Genomic DNA, 16,639 nt, shown 5'->3' with positions numbered 1-16,639 from the left:
TTGGACTATGACTCTGAAGACTCGGTCATGTAATAAACCCACTGGGTGACCCTGTGCAAGTCACACTTTCTAAGCCTCAGGGGAAGGCAGTGACAACCCCCCTCTGAAGAAACTTGCCAAGAAAACTTCATTATAGGATTTTTCTGAAAACCCCTTGGGTTGCCATAAATCAGAAATGCCTTGAAGGCACACAACACCCAGGTCAGATCGTATCCAGATGCTGAGTATTTTTTTTGGAAAGGTAGACCTTCCCCTTTGCCCTTCTTTGATCCAGTCACCCCAGGCTTGTTTCGTATCTTTCTTTTCCCACTTTCTTTTTTCCAGTATTGACTGATTCCACTTGGACTTTGCTGCACTCGCATACCTAATACTCAGCCATACTTGATCAACAGCTCTTTTCCTGCTCCTAGGTAACTAGGTCCCAAACTGTATAGCAGAAGGAATACCTGGTTGTTGGCTCTTACATATGCTCCTTTGTCAGAGGGCTTGCTTGAGGGCCAATTAACTGGGTTTTTTGAGATCAATGGGAGTTAGAGAACAACCTCAACCACAGGGTATTCATCAAGAATTCTCCAAAGCAATGACTCAGTCTCTTACCTGGCAGAACATGCTTTAATTTGAAGGATTGAATGCCTCTGTTTGTTCTGAGGAATACTTCAGATGTTCCCCTTGGCAGGTAGTGTGGTGTGCCTATATGGTAGCAATCAGTGCTGCCCTGATTAGGAGGAAGTGTTCAGGCCATATGTTGGCACACTTGGTGGTTTATTAAATAATCTACTGCCTGTCAACAAGTTGGGAAGGGGAAAACATTAAAAAGCATCCTTGCTGAGAATTTCAAGTATGAGGAAATCTGATTGAACTCATGGCAGGGAGTCAGTGAAACTATTTGGTAGTCGGAACTTGTGAGACTTTGATCCAAATTATACCCATTTTTTTCTTTTAGGATAGAATGATCTTTTTGTTGAAAGTAGCAAGCACGGTGGCCTGAATATCTTAAAGACACCAGATCTCATGTGATCTTAGAAAATAAGCAGGATCAGCTGTGGTTAGTACTTGGATGGCAGACTGCCAAGGAATATAGCTGTAGGCTATATTTCAGAAGAAGAAACTGGCAAAATCACCTCTGGATTTTCCTTACCTAAGGAAACCCTATGGAATTCATGGGGACACCATACATTGACAAGCCACTTGAAGGAAAATATACACACACTTGTGAGGAGAAGCTGGTTGTGTGGTTGATACCTGTGATCTGTAGACTTGGGTGTCTGCTAGGGCCTGGATCAGTTAAAGGGCAAAGAATAGGTCTTGTTTCTCGCTTGACGCTGGGTCAGATCTAGTCAGAAGTTTTTGTGTTGCCTCTAGTCTTGCAAAACCACACAGGTGGTGAATCTGAAAATCCCTTTAATGCTAGAGCAGGGGCGGACAAACTACTCTCCATCGGCCACATGTGGTCCTTGGGATCCAAAAGCATGGTGCTTGAAGTCCCCCAGAAACCCCTTGTTCCCCTGCGTAAAAATTGTAGTGACTTTTGAGCAATTTTTTACTTGAAAAATGGCCCAAAGCACCCAAAAGTGGAAAGATGGCAGCTTGCCTCCTCCACCAGCCAGAGCCTCTAGGTCTCTAAACAAAAGCATTCCCTACCCAAACCACTTGCAATGGTAGTCAGAAGTGACGTTATGCACCAAAAGATGATGATGCAGCCTGCTAGTGGTAGGACACAGTGGAAATGACCCCTATCATTCTGTGTTACCCACTCCTATACCCAAGTGAGCTCTTTGTGTCTACTCTCTTAGTTTGCATGTTGTTCTAACTTGACTTCACCATACTTGGCTGGAGCAGGGCCCTGTCTGGCGAATCTGTACAAAGGCTACCAAGAAGCTGAAACCATTGGTGGATGGTTGGTCTCTGAATTAAATACTTGTGCTTGTATATAGCAAAGAGATTTTGCTGGATCAAGCCAAAATTACACTAGAATCCTGGGTTTTGGCTCCCAGAAGTAGGCAGTAACTCTTAGGGAGCTCACAAATATTGTGTGGTGGAAGCAAACAGTTCTTGGTTGTTCTGAATGCTTCATAGTTGGAGGTACACTGTGTTTCTGAGGAAGGTCCATTTTGAACTGTTGTGGCTGGAAAGATTTGTCCTGCAGAATGAAGACAGAAATGACTGGAATTAAGCAGGTAGGCAGGGGCATAGCTGTTTCTTCATCCTGCCTGGTACCTGAAATGATGATGGTATTGTTTTCTTAATAAATAATGACAAATAGAAGGTCTTAAAAAATAGGTAGATGATGTAAGGCATCTTGGTTGCTCTATGGGCCATCTCCTACAATTAGCACTCATGGATTTATAAGCCTGTCAGTGGCCAAGAATGATGAGCTATGCTGTAAATTGATGTATGGTGGCCCACAGAGGGGCATCCCCCACCCTATCTCCTGTGCAATTGCCTACCTTGGTGGTAAGTCATGATAGATATTGGGTGGCCCTAGGATTGCCACTGGCATATAGCTGACTACCATAAGGAAGGCATGGCATATCTTATCAATGTATGGCTTATCTTAAGGGCAAATTCTATAGAGTCCCCATGAAGAGAAAAGAAATTGGGAATTCAGGACCCAAATTTGTTTGGGATTACCTCAACTTCTTTACTCCAAACAGTTCTGCAAAAAATTGTTGCACACAGCTCTATGTACCATGTGGAAGCACAGCAGTTGGTATTTGCTTTGTTGTTTTTTAATTAAAGGTCAGCTGGCATCTCTTATTTGTACTTTCGTAGCAGTAGCAATTACCTGCATGTAGGCCATTGACTCATATTTGTTAGTAGACATGTTTGTGACTGCTAGGAAAGTATTATGCAAACTGGGGCCTCCAATAAGAGGCTGGTAATAATTTAGATGCCTGCAGACATGCTTCTGACTGCCAGTAGTCTTGTCTTTGTTGTTATGAGATCCTGGCTCTTAGTCATTCACTCCTTTGAGCCATGTCATGTGAAGTAGCTGACATGGGTGGCCAGGTTTGGGCTGTGGGGTAGGAGACTGGTCTGTCCTATATAGTGCAACCCACTGGGATCTCTTCTTGCCATAGTTTGTATAGAAATGCATGGAAGTGGCTCCTTTAGCATCACTTCAGAACCATCAAACAGTCTTTTATCAGAACCTGAACACTTAGATGCAATAATGGTCTCAGTTTAAAAGCCTCCCCCCCCTCCCCCTGCTGAAAGAGATTGGGAGAATTTTAGGAAATTTTTTAAAATGATTTTTTTTTGTATGTTGAAACTTCTTCGTGAAAAAATTTATTTGTGCACAAACAAACACACTCACATTGCCTTATTTACTGTGCAAAAATGCTATGTTGTTTTTGTGCAAATGAATTTTTTACAAAAACAGTCCTGAAATACAGTCAGTCAGTGAGTCAGTCAACCAATCAATCATTTTTTGCAGTGGTTGAATGCTTTCTTGACAAGATGCCTTGCTGCATCAAACCACTTTTTCTTGCAGAGAATGAGCATATTTGCAAGTATTCTTTTTATCCCTGGATCAGTGGTGGGCAGGGACCAATTTCCCCCAGGCCACCACCATCACAGTAACTCCTAAGTAGCTCCATTTTCTGTAGTCTCTCCCAAAATGACAATCAAAAGTGAGGTTGTATGCGCGGGGTGTTTTTGCATGTTTTCATGTGTTTGTTGGATTTTTTTTGCATTGTTTTCAGGCAAAAAACTATCTGAAAACCATGCTGTTTTTTAAAACGGTAATAATAATGAGAACCAGTGTGACATAGTGGTTTGAGTGTTGGACTGTGACCGGGGTTCGATTACCACTCAGCCACGAAACCCACTGGGTAACCTTGGGCAACATCTTGCCAAGAGGTTGCCATAAGTCAGAAACTACTTGAAGGCATGCAACAACAGTGATTTTAATTCTGCCAAAGCGATTGTGTGTGTGTGTGTGTCATGCATGTGCTTCCCTCCCCAGACAGACCATCTGCAATCTGTCTCCTTTAAGAGCCAGCATCTAAACTCAAAAGCATCTGAGTGTAGGGTGTGAAAAAATTTCAGCTCACAGAAGCCTCCCCGCCCCCCTCTTGCTTCTCTGCCCAATTGCTTTTCTTGCCCACTGTTGTGACATTCCTCACATTCTCTGAGCCACTTTGGAATGTGTGCGCTGCAGCTTGATTTTCCAGCTTTGTTTTATTCTCTCATTTCCAAAACCATGAGGAGGAGAAAAATCTGTCCCAACTTTTGTGAGAGAACCTCCATTCAAGTCTATCCATTGTTTCAAACACTTTGTGTCACCTTGGGGGAGTGGACAAGTATTTCTCACCCTAGATAATAATGATCTTTCTTTGCAGGGTTGTTGTATAACCGAGGCACCAGGTGGACCTTTGGGAAGTGACTTCATAGGGTTTCATAGATTGACTTGCCTGCCACGGGCTACATAGGAAGACTGCACCACCATAAGCCTTCAGAGGGCCAGCCCCTCTACATTGTACCCCCAACCCCCTCCCCAAAATTGGGGAGAATTATCTTAAAATGCCTCTTACACTGCCTAGGACAGGAGTGGGCATCTCTTAGCAGATTTCATCCTTCACTATATTCCATGGTTGTTATGAGGCTAAATTTAATAAGAAAAAGAATAAGCTACAGGTTGAGTCTCTCTTATCCAAAATACTTGGGACCAGAAGCATTTAGGATTTTCTTTATTGGGGAGTTTTGGAATACATGTATTTGCTTATACATACATAATAAGATATCATGGAGATGGGATCCAAGCCTAAACACAACATTCATTTATATTTCATATACCCTTTAAACACACAGCCTCAAGGTAATTTTATACAATTTTAAAAAATAATTTTGTGGATAAAACAAACTGAACCATGAGAAAGCAAAGATGTCGCTATCTCCCACCCATGAAAAAAGCCTTGATTTTTAGACTATTTCAGATTTCAGAATTTTAGATAAGGGAGACTCAACCTGTATAACCTGTGGCTAAAGCTTTTGATTAGGGCTGTGTTGGTGAAACTATGACATGAGTGCCTTCTCTGGCACATGAAGCTGTCATTGAGGGCAAACAGCAGCCACAGGAGTGGTGGGGAGGCACGCATAGCTGGTCCGGCTCCTTCCCGATACCCAGTTCTCCCGTGGAAAACCGAGCAGCGACAAGGAGGGGTGGTGTGCCACTCTTCTGGGCGGATGTCCCACCCCTTCCAACCAGAGCTCCCACCCCTTCTGGCGGGAAGTCCCATCTCCCTAAGACTCCTCCTCCTCCTCCTCCTCCTCCTCCTCCTCCTCGGTTTGGGTTGTGTGAGTGTTGTGTGCCTTCAGGTTGTTTCTGGTGACTCTAAGGCAACACAAAAAGAACTTCAGAAGACAAGTTTGAATCTCTGAAATCTGAAATGCAACACAAAAAGCTCTGAAATGCCCAAAATGTATTGGTAAGCTCTGATGCTTTTGTATCTTTTGGTTGGCCTAAAAGGTTTTACCATCATAACAACTTTGGATTGTTGTTGTTGCCTTGTGCTTTCAGGTCAGTCATGACTTATGGCAACCCTATCACAAGGCAAGATTTCTGCAGAAGAGATTTACCACTGCCTTCCTTTGAGGCTGAGACAGTGTGATATGTCCAAGGTCACCCAGTGGGTCCCAGCCAAGGTTGAACAGAGATTCAAACTGGTCTTCTGAAGTTTTACTTCAATGGTGACACCATGGTGGCTCCTCCATGACTTTGAACTCAGAACTACTATTTATTTATTTATTTATTTATTTATTTATTTTTCAGCACAAAGTAAATGTGGCTCTGGCTATTAAAGCTCTGTTTCCTCCTTTAGTTGGGAGAATTACCCAAAGTAGACTGAGCAATTGCTTTGAAGCTGCATGGCAAGAAATTTCAGTAGCTGGGTTTGCCGGTTTAACTAGTTCGGAAAAGCAGATAAATAGTCTGGGAAGACATTCTGTTTGACAATATTTGGTGTGTGTCAGGAGGTGCAAACCCATAGTTTCGAATGACACCTCTGGGATTTGTGATCTCTTGCCTTGCCCAGCGCTGACTGTCAGTCAGAGGTGGAGGGAGACATTGCACAATGTGTATTTATTGTTCCTGGGGGCTGGAGGGATGCACTGAAAAGGAGCAAGAGGTACCCACAGATTTCTGCATGCTACTCCAGATATTTATTGTTTGTTATGGACAGCACACTGTGTCCTTTCTCAGACCTGTGTTGTTTGCTTAGAGAACATTGCCCTTTAAGTGCAGTGAGATGCTTGGAAGTTGATCACAACAGGAGAATTTCCAGTAGCTCCCCTAGCCAGCTCTTGGCAGGATGGAGTTTGCTGTTCCAGCTTTAGCCTGACTGAGCAGGATGTGTGTGTCATTGCAAACCTCCCTGTGTGTTTGTTTTTGGGCAGAGGAAACCTGAATAAAAGTGATGCAAGTTGGCTGGGAAGGCAGACCTGTCTCTTGTTGCGGGTTCAAGAAAAGAATAAATATAGATGTAATGAGCAAAGATTAAAATGTAATAATATATCTGTCACAATCAATAATCTTTCTCTCTGTGTGTGTACATATAAGTCTGTTGTTGTGGTTGTTGTGTGCCTGCAAATCATTTCCGACTTATAGTGACTCTAAAACCCTATCTTGATGACTTCTTGGCAAGACTTATTCAGAGGAGGTTTGCCATTACCTTCCTCTGAGGCTGAGAGCATGTGACTTGCCCAAGTTCATCCAGTGGGTTTCGTGGCTAAGTTGGCAATTGAACCCTGGTCCCTAGAGTCGGAGTCCAACTTTGAAACCATTATGCCACTATCATATGGTTTTCTTGACAAGTTTATTCAGGGAGAGTTTGCCATTGCCATGCTCTGAGGCTGAAAGAGAGTGACTTGCCCAAGGTTACCTAGTGGGCTTCTCAACATATACTAATTTTTAGGTTCCTCATTATGCTGAGCCTCTTTGTGTTAAGGAAAAATCTCTTGGAGAGGTTATGTTGGTCCTGATAATGTGTTTGGTCCTTTATGGTCCTGATTGTGAGCCTTATATAGATTCAATTTTTCTTCCTGTTGGCAAAGTCTGTCTTAGGCAAAATAATCTGTAAGAACACTGTCTTCAAAACAGCCCCTAATCTGTTGTTTGCCTGAAACAGGAAATTGCACAAATGGCAATTTAGAAGTGTGATGCGTCTGGCTGCCACAGTCTGGTTTCCTTAATATGTTTGTGTGTTTCTTGAAAATTATGCATAAACAAGTGAGGACTGGGAAATGTCTCAGCAAGAACAGGACACAGAGGAGGAGAAAAGACAACTGCTTATGTCAGTTCCTCTGTTTTCCTACTTTAGTATTACATGGCATACCTGAGAGGGCAGGATAGGACATGGCACTGGGAAGAAATCTCTCTTTGCTCTCCCCCCTTCCTTCTCCAAAGGGATAAACAAACTGAAATAGGCTGCATGAAGATGGCATAGAAATTTGTATTGTATTGAGGAAAGCAGCACAAGGCATCCACTGATCCGTGCTCAACGTCTGATGTCTAAGAAATATGATGTGCCAAATGCTGATCAAAACTGTTGTTCTTTCACTCCCCCAACTTAATTTCAGTCCCTGGTTATCAAAATCAAATCAGTGAATAGGATAAAGAAAAACCAGAAGGCTTTCACTAAAGAATTGAAATTGATATGTGAAAGTCGTCCACCTACTGATATGTGAAGCTCATCCTGTTGCTTTTTTGGTCTTCCTTCTCTTTTCACCTTTAGAATTGGTAGGTCACAATGCTTCAAGTAATGGCCAAATCCTCCTGCTATGTGTTACCTTGTCAGCTTCTAGATCAGTGGATCCCCAAACTTTGATCATCCGGATCTTTTGGACTGCAGTTCCTAGAATTCCTGACTACGGGTCAAGCTGGCTAGAGCGTTCGGGAGTTGAAATCCAAAAAGCCTGAGGACCAAAGTTTGGGAATCACTGGCGCGTTACAGACCACCCAGATCACTGGCGCGTTACAGACCACTGCCGCCGTCTTCATTTGCAGCGCAGAGGAGCCCCAGCATCCAAACCGTGAGGCTCCTCCGCACTGCAAATAAGAAGTGCCAAAATGGCGCTTCTCTTTGTGGTGCGGATATGATGCCGCGAGGTGCCAATGGCGCACTTGCAGCATCATATGCACCATGCGACGTGCGGACGCAGTGCGTCCGCTATGTAAACATGGTGGCCCCTGTGTGGAACAGGCGCTGCTATTTTGTACGGACTCGGTCCGTATTAGGGTTAGGGGTGTCCGGAAGTGACGCCCCTTTCCAATCCTAATGTGGACCCAGTCTGTACTTTATGCCCGTTTGTAACGAGCCACTGTTAGACAGCAGCTGTATCTTTGCCTCCAAGTCCCTTTGTCTCTAGCACTGTAAACCTCTTGTATCTTCCTTTCTGTCCACTAACCCAATATTGGACCAATCCGTTTGTTTCTCTTTGCTCCTCTCTACCATTTCTATTGGTCTTCAGGATCTTTGCAACTCTTGTGTACATGTTGTTCTGTGCCTGCACAAAGTGGGCCAGAGCCTTCAAAAGCCAGGGTAAACAGATGTCATAGCCGCAAAAGAGGACAAGGTACCCCAAAATGTAGAACATTCAAGAAAATATAAGGTATTACAAAATACAGTGGGGCCCTGTTTGCGTGCTTCTTGTGTGCTCTTTCTGTCCACCATCTTGAAGGAGAGAAAGGCAAGCCAGCTCCAACAGGCCTCTGAGGGAGAGCAGATCTGCTGGACTTTCCCCCTTCCCTACTGCCATTCCCTTCTCCTTTTGTGTCTTGTCTTTTTTAGATTGTAAGCCTGAGGGCAGGGAAATGTCTAATTAACAAACTGCAAGTGGTTCTGATAGCCTTGGCTGAAGAGCAGGGTATAAATAAATAAATATTAATAAAATAAGTCTTGTTAACCATAGGCTTGTCATGTGCGGATATAAGCATCTGCGGACGGCAAGCCCTGTTGTCCCCAATGAGGCTCTGTGCATGTGGCTAGACTAGCCATTAGGGACAATGGGACTTGAGGTCCTGCATTTTTTGGTATTCTCAGGGAGGGTCTGGAACAGATCCCGTGCAGATACTAAGGTCCAACTGCAAAAGCTAAAAACACTAATATAAATATAATTACATTTTGTATGGTTTATTTACAGCTATATTACATATACTGTATTTTATTATGTACTCAACTGTATTTTTCTGATGGACTAATCTTTATTAAAATGCCTTTTGGCTTGCAATGTACTTACAAAATCTGAGCAAGACAAATTCTTAAAATTATAGTTTGCTAGTAGCAAACTGCATCCATAATTTTTTTGTGGGTTTTTCAGGTTATGTTCCAGCCACATAGCCCGAAAACCCCACAAAAAACTATGGATACCAGTTGTGAAAACCTTAGACTTCACAAACTGCATCTACAGTATATCTAAATTATTCCTTTCATTTATGTATTGTGCTGAAATTAAGGAAAAAACCCTTTCAGCATTTGCACAGTGTTTTCAAATGGCTGTTGCTCTAACACTTTTGCTGTCCTTTTCCCTTCCAAGCCAGGAGGGCATTTGGGAGGATATAGGTGGAGCAGGCATCCAAGTTATAGCTGGAGTGCCCTGAACTCTGGGGGCTCTGTGGGCACGTTTTGTTTAATTCTATGCTACTTTTTCCCAGCCCTTTTTGCTCTCCAAAATGAAAAGATAGAAAAGCTGACATCACAAATAAAACTAAAAACATGCAAACATTACAAAGGACCAATAGACTAAAAAGCTATTTAAATTACCATATCTGTTATTATTTTACCGTTTCTTAAGCTGTCTCATCTCTGGGCTTTTCGTTTACCAGCTCTTTGCAAACCTCACCCTGCCCTAGGGTTGTGTGAAACTGCGATCTCAACGAAACAAACAACTTCCCTTTCTCTCATAGAAAATGATGGCAAACATTCTGACCATTTTGCTCCCTAAGCAGGGAAACATTCTGTGCCATCTCATGTCAGAGGTGTCATTGCAATGTCACAATACTCAGTACTCAATAGATATGCACTGATGGCTTCCAAGACTGCTTGGACTCCAGGTATACCATAGTTACAGACTGCTTGGACTACAGGTATACCATAGTTAGCAAAGTAGATGTGTTCCTGGGCATTCCTTCTTTAACAGAAAATTTAGTCCCAGAAGCGGAAAGAACAGAGAAAGAACAGAGATAGGTTCCTACAACAGAAAAAAAAGGAGAGGAGTTGAACATGTTTCAGGAAATTTATAATATACACACATGAGATGAAACCAAGGTGAGGTAAGCCTTACCCAAGTACTGTAAACAAAAAGATTTGGATCCTTCTGGAGACCACTTGAAGAGGTCATCCAAAATATTTTCATTAATTTAAAACTGCCATGAAGAAGAACAAGAAGGGAAGATAAGGCTTGAGAGGTGGCATGATAATCATGTTTAACTATAGAAGATGGAGCAAGCTTGTTTTCTGCTGCTTCTTAGATTAGAACACAAATGAATGGACTCAGACTGCAAGAAAACAGATTCCACTTTAACATTAGGAAGAACTTCTTTACTGTAAAAGCTGTTTGACAATGGGATAGACTGCCAGGGAGGATGGTAGATTTTTCTTCTTTGGATGTCTTTAAACAAATGGGCATCTTTCAGGAATGCTATATTTGTCTATTTTTGCATGGCAAAAGTTGGATTAGGTGGCCCTTGTGTCTCCTTCCAGCTCTTAAGATTCTATTCTTCTAAGAAGTAGTAATAATTTAAATAGTTTTTACACATAAATCACATCACTGAGGTAGAGAGTAATTTAAGAGATGGTGTACTAGTTTGAAGAATGGGTAGGTTGGTCCTCCCAGCCTTTCGGTCTTGTCCAGAGTATGTGGAAACAAGACCTCCCCTTGCTGACCTGGCAAATATCATTCATGGTTCATTCAGCATGATTGTTAACACCTTTGCCTGATGAAGAACCCAGTGGAGCTTTGAAAGCTTTCAACATGTATTTTGTGCCCTTTGGTTGGTCCAGTAAAGGTATCAGTGTTTTGTGTATTTTGGATGTTATACTTTGCTATAGGGCCAACATGGCTACCCCTGGATATAGTTCCAGGCTTTAATCTGGTTCCTTGTGCTGAGGAGTGAAGGGGAACTGCTTGCATAAGGGACATGAGATACCTCTCAACACAGGCATGTGAAAAGCCATTGATGGCAAAACCCAGAATTACAATGATGTAAGAGGGTGATCGTGGTGTCATGATTTGGGCATTGGGCTAGGACACTGGGAGACTAGGGTTAAAATCATGGCTTTGCCATGGAAACCCAGTGGGTGACCTTGGGCAAGGCACACATTCTCAGCCTCAGAGGATGGCAATGGCAAACCCCCTCTGAAGCATCTCACCAAGAAAACCCTACGATAGGTTTGCCTTAAGGTAAATATAAGTCAGAAATGACTTGAAGGCACATGATGAGAAAAGCAATGCCCCAATAAATATTCCCAGAGTTAGACTTCACAAAGAAAATTGTTTTCCCTCTCTGCTCTTAGGTTAGATCTGACTTAGTCCATTTCATCTACATACTGTATAAAGAAGGGGGGAAATACAGTCTCTTTTGTGCTTTTGTAGAATCACCCTTTATGGCCTTGAAATCCTTCTTCGGTGATGACCCAACAGCTCATTTATGTGCAGTTTGTTCCTGGTTATTTTTCTGAGTGGTCAGTCTTCCTCGGTCCTTTGATCTACAGCCCTGTAGTCTGCAAGAAACAGCTGGAGGCAGCTTGAAAAAAATGTCTGGAATCACTGGCCAAGAACTTATTTGGTGGCGTAAGCGGAGGCGGGCGATGGTGGCGGCAGAGGCAGAAGTATAGAGGCAGAGGGAAAGGGAGCATGGGTATTGTGTTGGCAGGGAGGGCAGAATAGTAGCAAAAGTTGCACCATCAGCTCTCCTGCCAGTTCCTAAATTGCTCAGGAGCCAAGAGAGGGCAGTTTTTTCTCAAGATAGGGATGGCTTCTCCTGCTTTCCCCCTGCCATTGCTATACACCAGTCACAAAAATGACTCAAACTAGCATAAGTAATTCTTATGCCATTGTTGGTCAGCAACAACACACCAGTCAGTGTTGGTTGTGGGTTGTTGTGGTGATGTGCACTTTGAATTTTCTCTAATACGTACATATTTGTGGAGGCCTTTCTCTTCATCCTCCTATTTTCCCAGGCATATTTGGGGAGTGTAGGGGAGAGAATCTTTTCCGTAGCTTTTTCCAAACTTTGGAAATCCCTCCCTTGGGATGGCTCCCTTCTTGCTCTCCTTCCACTAGCAAGTCAAAAGTATCTTACTCCAATGGGATTTTAGAAATTGACATCAGTGGGTTTTTAATGGTGTGTTGGTTGGTTGGGTTTTTAAAAAATATGTGGGACTTGAGCATCCACAGTTTTTGTTATCCACTGGTGGTCCTGGAACCAAATCCAGTGGATACCAAGGGATAATTGTATATTTTACTGGTGTTTTGTGTGTTTGTAATCTGTTCCTTGGCCAAGAATCCTAACATTGCAGCCTTGAATCCCAACACTGGGGAAAAAGTGTGATATAGTGTCTAGATCAAGGGAAGTAATTGTGCCACTCTATTCTGCTTTGGTCATGCCCCACCTGGAATACTGTGTCCAGTTCTGGGCACTACAATGCAAAAAGGATGTTGAGAAACTGGAGCGTGTCCAAAGGAGGGGATGTTTAATCTGGAGAAGAAAAGATTTAAGAGGTGCCCTGTTTAAATATTTGAAGGGATATCATATTGAGGAGGGAGCAAGATTGTTTTCTGCTGGTCGAGAGAACACAACCCAGAAAAATGGATGCAAGCTACAGGAAAAGAGATTCCACTTCAACATTAGGAGGAACTTCTTGACAGTAAGGGCTGTTTGTGGAACACACTCCCTCACAGAGTGGTGGAGTTTCCTTCCTTAGAAGTCTTTAAACAGAAGTTGGATGGCCATCTGGCAGGCTGCTTTGATTGAGAGTTTCTGCATGGCAGAATGGGGTTGGACTGGATGGCCCTTGCGGTCTCTTCCAACTCTACGATTCTATGACAAATAATAATTCGTTGTTGTTAATCTATTTAATTTATATCCCATCTTTCTCCCAGTATGAGACCCAAGACTAATTACAATAAATTAAAAGAAAATACAATTGAAACCTATTTAATACAAAAGTTAAACAATCTATTAATTCTACACTAAATTAAAACAGTTTAAAGCACAATGCAGAATAGTAAAAAGGATAAAAAACATAACACGCCTCATTAAAAGACCTGTCTGCCACCATAATTCAAGCATCAAAGGCCTGCCTAAATAAAAAGATATTTGCCTGTCCATGTAAGGTGAACAGAGGGGTGGCCAACCAAGTTTCTCTCCTGCTTCCTCACCTGGAATGGTGGCGGATGGAGAAAAAGCTTGCAGATATTGCCTAATGTTCAGAAAATTACCTAATACTCATATGCTGTCTAATATGCAAAAGAAAAGACAAATGTAAGAAAGGAAAGCATACTTAAAAGCAAAATGTCTCAAACTGCCTTGAGTACTGGGAAGGCAAAAAAACAAAACAAAAACAAAAAATCCCCGAGGAAACACATTACCAAGCTCTTCACAGCTGCAGTATGTTTCCCTCTGCTCTCTGCCAACTCAGTTTTTTCTCTGCCAACCTCCTCTGAGTTCCTTGCTGCCTGGGGCTCTCAGCTTTGATACTGGGTGGGTGTGGGAAACCTAAAATACATAATGTGCAGAGGGGCCTGTGTTGCCCAGCTTAGCTGCTGAACCTTTATAACTAGGCGCCACTGCCCATTTCCTTATCTTTAGGTCCTGAAGCATATGTTTTGTGGTTGCCAGAGAAGCAGCAGCAAGACCAAATCATTCCTTTGCTCAGCAGGTTTTGCAGAGTGATGTCTGGATTCCCTCCCTCCTTACCACAAAATTGCCACCCCAGTTGGTTCTGAAGGTCTATAAAAAGTAACTTCAGACCAAACACTCTGTGAGTTTTCCCAAAATGTCATCTCTTGGAGTGGAGGCTTTTCTTAGTCTCCTAATCTTTCCTTGCCCAGGTTCAGAACCATTTATATTCCATGCTGTGTTCCATTTAGATGGTTTGGCTCTCATTTCCCCATTTGTCTGTCTTAGAGTTTCTCCAGGATTTAACAGAGCAAGAGATTGAATGGGATCTTAAGGGAAGGGAGGAAAAGAGAGAAAGAAAGAGCAAAGAAACGAATCACCAAGTTAATGGTCTGAACCTACTTGTGTGTGTCTTTTCTCGGCAGGTTCCTTAGAAAGAGAGCTTGGACGGCATGCAAAGTAGTGACATATCTGCAGACAGCACTGATGATCCTCTTAGTAGTGGCCTACGGAAAAAACGACAGCCGCGAATAGTAGTTATTGGTGCTGGGCTTGCGGGCCTTTCTGCGACAAAAACTCTACTGGAAAACGGTTTCACGGATGTGACTATCCTCGAAGCATCTGACCGAATCGGAGGCCGAGTACAAAGCGTAAAGCTCGGTAAGGAAACAGACTTGCATGTTGGTTCTACTTTGGCCTTGACGTATTAAACCTCAGGTCTCTCTTGTCTAAGAGTTGAGTAGTTAGAGTTAAGTAGACCTCAAGAGTAGTCAACCAAGTGTCTCTGGGAAGCCCATAAGCAAGGAATGCAATGGTGCCAGTATGCGGGAGAAAGAAATGGAGTTTTGTGGAAGAGGGCATGGCTGGCTAACTGGAAATGTGAACATCAATCAGTCTATCCCTTTGTTTATATCCTGTCTTTCTTCTGGACTGGAATTCAAGGCGGTTTACAAAAAGGTAGAAAATTACAGCAAAAACACATATAGTTAAAAACATACAAAGTTAAGATTAAATCGGTATTAAACAACAACCAAATTAAAACCATTTTAAATGTTACTTTAAAACAAAGAGTACAGTACTATAAAACAGCCCATTCTTATTAAAAATCAATTTCTGTAGGCTTGCTGGAAAAGAAGGCTCTACACTGCAACATTTTGTTGAAGGTCCTATGCATCCTGGCTAGTCGCCTTTGATAGACTCGGTCTGCTTTTTTCCTTCAAAGGCTTAGGGAAATTTAATTTTAGGAAGATAAATACTGGGTTTGTTACATTAAAAGGTGAGGTCCTTTAAACCAGTTTTCTCAGCCCACCAAATACTTCTGGATGTGCCTTTGGTTTTGTACCTTTGCCATTTTAATGTGTGATTGTTTTACTTTGCTTCTCAATGCACAAATGGCATTGCAGTTTGTTGTGGAGTTGAGGATAGAAGGCAGTCTTTGTTTTCACACTTCAACTCCTTACTACAGTTGGCTAGGGGTTGCGGGTCTGAAGCTTGACTTGGCCAGAATGCTCATGCATATAATAAAGTACTTCTCTTCCATTTTTGCATTCCTATAAATAGCATAAATACTAGGCAGGGGAGTGGCATTAAGTCTGTCACTGCAAAACAAAGAAGCCCTGTGACCTCTTCAACTAGACTCATTTATGATGGTGTAAGCTTTCATGGACTACAGCCCATGTCTTCAAATGCAGGAAGTGTTCTCTTTCATTGGCAGATAAATGTATGGATATGGGTTGTGTGTATGTATATAACACCTGTAAACAGTGGGGTGAAAAAGCCATTAGGCTAGTGAGCTTTGTGCAGAAATGTCAGAGATTGTACCTTCTTCAGTGCTTGACCTTTTAGCTCTGTTTACGTTTCTGACCTCTCTTTCCGTATATACGCATTTACCTGCCAAGAAGGGATAATGCTCCATGCTCATGCCACAGTAAACCTCTTTTTCAGGTGAAAATACAACCAACTGTATATGAATCACCACCTGGAGCGATAGTTACACTCAAGGCTCCCAACCACTGATCTACAACTGAAAAGTGGATGGAAAAAATGGAAGTAAGACCTGGAAGTAGACTTTTGGTCACTTCTGGGGCTGATATTTGGGAGATTTGTGCTAAAAAAACCAGGAGATACTGCCTGCCACTTGTCAAAAACTAAATAATTAGGGAATAACTAAAATTAATTAGGGAATAACTAAAACTCAGGGGCACCTAGTTTCTACCACTACTTAAGAGATCTGACAGCCACTTTTTAAGGTGCAAGATTATAATGGACAAGTTCTTCCAAGTATATGAGGCTGCTCTGCACAAACCTTTGGGTAGAGCATACCTATGATGATGCTGTTATTGACCTCCTTCACTGTACTGCACAGATTGGCTTGTCATAATGAATTGACCTCCTTTATTTTGGGCTGCACACTATTTTTTATCCTGTTGTGTATGTGCGTGCTTGAGCTGCCTCCTTCCTTCTTGTTTAGCCCATCTCTGACATCACACACTGCATCTCAGTTGATAAACACAAAACAGTAAATTAAAACATGAACATCTGACGAGCTCTTTGCCCAGGAAGTGGATGAGAAAGGAAGCCCAACAAGTTCAGCATCCGGCTTTTCAGTTGAGAATTGCCGACACTGCTAAAGACTTGGCAACAGCCTTGGAATGGGAAATGGGTTATAGACGGCAAATACACTGTGTCAAAAATAGACCCTGGCAGTGCGTGTTGCCAGACAGGAGGGAAGTACTTAATATTCCAAGCCTTTAGGGGTCATTGCATTGTTCAACACACCTGTGGAAGGTTTCCTGGCTG

General features: G+C 42.5%; 2 protein-coding genes across 8 annotated transcripts in view; one reads left to right on the top strand and one right to left on the bottom strand.

The window, feature by feature from the left end:
- PTPRA (protein tyrosine phosphatase receptor type A) overlaps positions 1-16,639 on the bottom strand; it is a 604,614-nt gene that overhangs the window by 401,612 nt on the left and 186,363 nt on the right. The gene's annotated exons all lie outside the window — the stretch shown is intronic.
- SMOX (spermine oxidase) overlaps positions 1-16,639 on the top strand; it is a 53,095-nt gene that overhangs the window by 16,617 nt on the left and 19,839 nt on the right. For all 6 annotated transcript variants that reach the window (XM_042466825.1, XM_042466827.1, XM_042466822.1 and 3 more), the window contains exon 2: positions 14,266-14,500. In XM_042466825.1, coding sequence (XP_042322759.1) covers positions 14,293-14,500 — 208 coding nt within the window. In that variant the 5' untranslated portion in view covers positions 14,266-14,292. The remainder of the gene's footprint in view (positions 1-14,265; positions 14,501-16,639) is intronic.

Source organism: Sceloporus undulatus, chromosome 5, assembly GCF_019175285.1.
Source record: "Sceloporus undulatus isolate JIND9_A2432 ecotype Alabama chromosome 5, SceUnd_v1.1, whole genome shotgun sequence".
Lineage (NCBI taxonomy): Eukaryota > Metazoa > Chordata > Lepidosauria > Squamata > Phrynosomatidae > Sceloporus > Sceloporus undulatus.
Note: the sequence above shows the minus strand (reverse complement) of the source record. Positions and strands in the feature narration are given on the sequence as shown.